This window comes from Gossypium hirsutum, chromosome D10 (assembly GCF_007990345.1).
Source record: "Gossypium hirsutum isolate 1008001.06 chromosome D10, Gossypium_hirsutum_v2.1, whole genome shotgun sequence".
In the NCBI taxonomy this organism is placed as follows: domain Eukaryota; kingdom Viridiplantae; phylum Streptophyta; class Magnoliopsida; order Malvales; family Malvaceae; genus Gossypium; species Gossypium hirsutum.
Window position 1 is genome coordinate 42,939,985 of NC_053446.1, and position 4,662 is coordinate 42,944,646.

Sequence of the window (4,662 nt, forward strand, 5' to 3'; positions counted from 1 at the left end):
GCAATATTTATTTTAAAACAAGTCATTTCACATACTAGGGTTTAAAGCAAAATTTGTAAACTAATAAAAATGGTGAGAGAGAAGGGATTTGAACTTAGGTTTCAAGGAACATTTCATTAACACTTAACCAACAAACCAATACCTCATTTATTTCCTAAAAATGCATAGATAATCTTAAAAATTAAGGCATGATCACTCACTCTCGATTCCTAAACCTGATTCTACTAACCCCCGATTTTTGAGATGTTACACAACTATAAAGAGAACTTTAAACATTGGTAAACAGTCGTTCAACCTATTCCTACTATGTTAAACTTTTTCAATTTTAATTTTTAATGGTCAAGAAGAAAAAAAAACCAAACTATGGGTAAAGAAGTGTACTCGAAAATGAAAAACAAATTGTTTTTAAAGAGTTTACAAGCACAATTCATAAATAATATAAGTTGAGATTTAAATTAAAATAATTTAAAAGAAAACTTACACATAATATTTATATGTAATAAGACTCAAATCTAAGCCACAAAATATCATAGTCTTAACCTTACTAACCCAGCTAAGGCATTATTCATTAAGTAAGTAAAATTTTAAGTTAATGAGTTTTTGAATATTCAATGTGTATATTTACGAATGTGGGTGTAAATTTAAACAACTTGTTGAAGGGATGTTAATTATACAAGTCTGTGAAAGTTATTTGCCGAGAATTGACGGATTTCTCTACATGTTAGTATTGTTCTTAGAATAATTTTGTCTATCGACTCTGTCAAAAGTCCAAATACTTAAAGATGTAATGAATTTATAGAATAGAAGTATATTGTCGGATACTTAAAAAAAATGAACCATACACATTTTACATGGTCACCCATAAAAAAAACCCATATTTACGCTTGATGGTGTTTAAATTTATACTCTCTAGCATATTGGGCATTATTGGGTAAGGAGCTAGCCCTTACCCAACAAAGCATTATATAATATACATCATGACTTTAAATCTCAAGAAGCAAATATGAATTTTCTTTCGTAGATGATCATGCATGTTTGCATGGTTTGTTTTGTGAAACACCTCATGAGACCTATGCAATGTCATCCCATTAGTTTGAGGTTAGTTGAAGTAAAAGATAATGAATGTGAAAATAAAAAATTGTTGAGTTCAATTATTTAGTTATAAGATAAAAAATTATATATTGTGTTATTTTTTAGTGTATATATGTAAAATAATAATAATTATTTTTAAAATATTTTAAATATACAACTTTAATTTTATAAAGTATTTTGAAAATGCAACTTTTATAAAGTATTTTAAATTTATATAATTTTTTACATATCAATAATTAGTATTAATGCATTCATATTATTTTCATTTTGTGGTGTAACTTAATTCATTTCATATTTTGGGTTGTAACATAATATAGTAATCAATTTTATTCTATGATCACATGTTGCCTTGCAAGCGAATTTAGAATATTATAGCTGAAAAAGAAATTTAAAATAAAATTTATTATATTAATTATTTTTATTTCATTTTTAATTATTGACAAGCCAATTTAAAATTCATATCAAAAGAATGTGAGTTCAAAAATACTTAAATGAATTATTATTTAATTGAAAACTCATAACTTTTAATTTTCATATAAGTTTATTTTTTATTTTTTATTTTTATAATCAAGAGTAAGAGTGGAGTTGCTAAAAATTGAACCCAACTTTTATGCCACAATGCAAATTCTCCTATGTCACATCAAATTTAATCTTTATTCAAAATTATATATGAAAATTTTATTTTAATTTAATTTCACAAGTCACTACATCTTTTTTTTGGTACTAACACCTTTATTGACTTAGCAACAATGTAAGTATGCATATAATTTATTCAATATGAAATTAATTAAATTTATTTATTTTAAAAATATGTATAAAAACATTAAAATTAAAGTCCTTTATATAATAAAATATACTATCAAAATTTTATATATAATAAAATCAAACCAAAATTCAGAAAATGTTAAACTTCAAATCTCAACTTTGTTAAATGCGGCTTCTTAAGGATATTTCTTCTTGGAGATAAAAAATTAGTGATAATAAATTAATGAGCAGTGAGCCTAAAATCAAGTTTTTGATAATAAAAAAATTATTCATAATAAATGTTAAATAATTTGCACTTAAAAAATTAAAAAATAAATAGAAAAATATGACAAAATCTCAACTTTACTGTAAAATTTAAAACTTTTATTGTTTGTATATCACATAATTATTCAATATTAAAAACTCTATTTATAAAACAAAATTAAATATTGCAAGTAATAAATCGTACAATCCATGAATGAACAATTTTTTTTATAATTAAGCACATAAATTAGCAATTAAAAAAATGAAAATATAGTAAATTATAATTTCATCATACTCTATATGCAATGAGCTTCAACTTTCTTTCTTTTTTTTTTAAGTTTTGAAGCATCATCTATCCCGATATATAACTGTTCCTATGTCAACCTTTTTGCCTTTCCTCCTTTTATTCTACACCACAGAAGTCTTCCAATGACATAATTTCTCCTTTGAATGGAACTAAAATCTTCATCTAAAGACTTGGCTTCTTTTTTTGGGTCAATGTGGTGGTTCTCCTTAGAATTGTGTGATGAAACCTTGTTCACTAACACCAGCTTTAATGAACAGGTCGTACCAAAACTCCATTGAATCATCAAGGTTTTCACCAAATGTATAGTTTGGTTCCATGATATTATCAGTCGATAATGAAGGAACTTGAGACTCATCCGATGACAGTGCATCCGACCAGAAACTTTCATCAATTTCAACCAAACATTCCCAAGTATCCATGTTGTTGTCTTCCCTATGATCACTGCCATCTATAATGGAGGAAACTACTTCACTTGATGATGATGGAACCTCATCGGATTCTGAGTGGCTTGTGGTGGACGGCTCCGATTTGATCTTGGTTTTGGACTTTAGGTTCTTTTTGGTGTTGTCTGGTTTTGTCTGGTATTGCTTAAGTCTCTTCTTCAAGTGAGTGTGCCATACATTTTTTATCTCATTATCTGTTCGTCCAGGTAATTTTGCTGCAATTGCCGACCACCTGAAAATTAAAAAAAAAAAAAGAGCATATATTAACCATTTATTTTTTGAAATTGTAAATTAATTTTTTTCAGAGAAAACCAATTTATTTTTTTAACTCCACAGCGGATTAATATGAAAAGGGATGTTTCAGCCCACTTGCGGATATTTTAGTACTCAAAACCAGCCCACAGAAAAGGAATAAAAACAACTCGTCCCCCACAATAGACCCATTTACTTCAGAACTTCTCTCTCTTAATTATTAACTCTCCCATAATAAAGTAACATTTATTTAACTTATTTTCAACTTAATCCCTGTTGAATGATAGTTTTAGAGATAGATACCTATTCCCTAACATTTCATGCAGTTGAATGATAGTTTCCTCTTCTTCCAAACTGAAGTTTCCCCTCTTAATATCAGGCCTTAAATAGTTTATCCATCGTAATCTGCAACTCTTCCCGCATCTTAGAAGACCTATTTATACAGAATAAAAAATAAAAAATAACATTATAAAATAAACGCATTGTCACCTTTAAATGGAAATTTTTTTCCAGGAAAACTAGTAAGAAAAGAAAATGGAAAATTACCAGCTTGTTTTGGTAAGGCACGCCAATTTTCATGGCCATGTTTTTGAATATATGAGATTAAAATCTGGTCTTCTTCATGCGTCCATGGACCCTTTTTCAATCCCATCTTATCACAGCAAGGAGCTCTCACCATTTTTCTTTGCTTTCTTTTTCCCTTTTCTTTTTACTCAACGAAAATGAAAAGCTCGGCTTAAGATTTCTTCAGGATCTTGGTGGGCTATTTATATTCATAAAAATTGCTTGAAAAGTCAAGACTTTGAAAGAATCTATTTACGTTCAAACAAGTGGTAGAGGTGGGCAAGTTCCAGGAAAAAACTCTTTTTTTTTCTCTCACCCAGCAAAACTCCAAAAAGGTGTATGTATATATATTTTTTATTACAGAAACATTGAACAAATTACTACATAGGTGTCTCAATTTTGTCCTGTAATGAAAGAACATAAGTTAATTGATTAGACAAAAGTTTCAGGTATGTATCCAATTAATTATGATTAGCAGACGTGAGCAAATGACGCTAAAAAAAATGAAAGCAGACGAAGTTAAAGCAGAGCTTTGAAAATGACATTTCATAGTTGGGTTTTATATAAAATAATAATAATCATTAGTACTATGAGGTGTGCACAGCGACTGCTTTTTAAAATTAATTGTCGAACCAAAATGGTCAAATTTAAACAGTAGACAACGCAAGAACGACAAACCGTATTGTAAAGCACACGTGGTTTTGATTGGTCTAAATTAACCAAATAAGGACAAGTCGATAGGTACATCCTTCAGTTCAATCGAAAGCCAACGTTTAAGCATTAAAGTTACTTTTATACTTTTATCTATAATTTGTGTAATATATAAAATCACTTAAAAAAATATTTGAACCAATGAAGATATCTTTTATTTTTTTAACATATTATTAAATTAACATTTAAAAATATTTAGAACTAATTTTACTCGAAAATATAATCATAACTTGAATAAAAATCAAAAGTTAAAATAACTAGTAATTAAGATTACATCCATTTGAT

At 27.5% G+C, this 4,662-nt stretch overlaps 1 protein-coding gene across 1 annotated transcript; it reads right to left on the reverse strand.

The window, feature by feature from the left end:
• Positions 1-2,183: 2,183 nt before the first annotated feature.
• LOC107914929 (transcription factor MYB15) lies at positions 2,184-3,937 on the reverse strand. The gene is made up of 3 exons (XM_016843996.2): positions 3,649-3,937; positions 3,406-3,535; positions 2,184-3,082 (listed from the first exon to the last, which is right to left on the reverse strand). The coding sequence occupies exons 1-3, from the start codon at positions 3,779-3,781 to the stop codon at positions 2,614-2,616; spliced, it is 732 nt and encodes a 243-aa protein (XP_016699485.1). The 5' UTR covers positions 3,782-3,937; the 3' UTR covers positions 2,184-2,613.
• Positions 3,938-4,662: the final 725 nt, after the last annotated feature.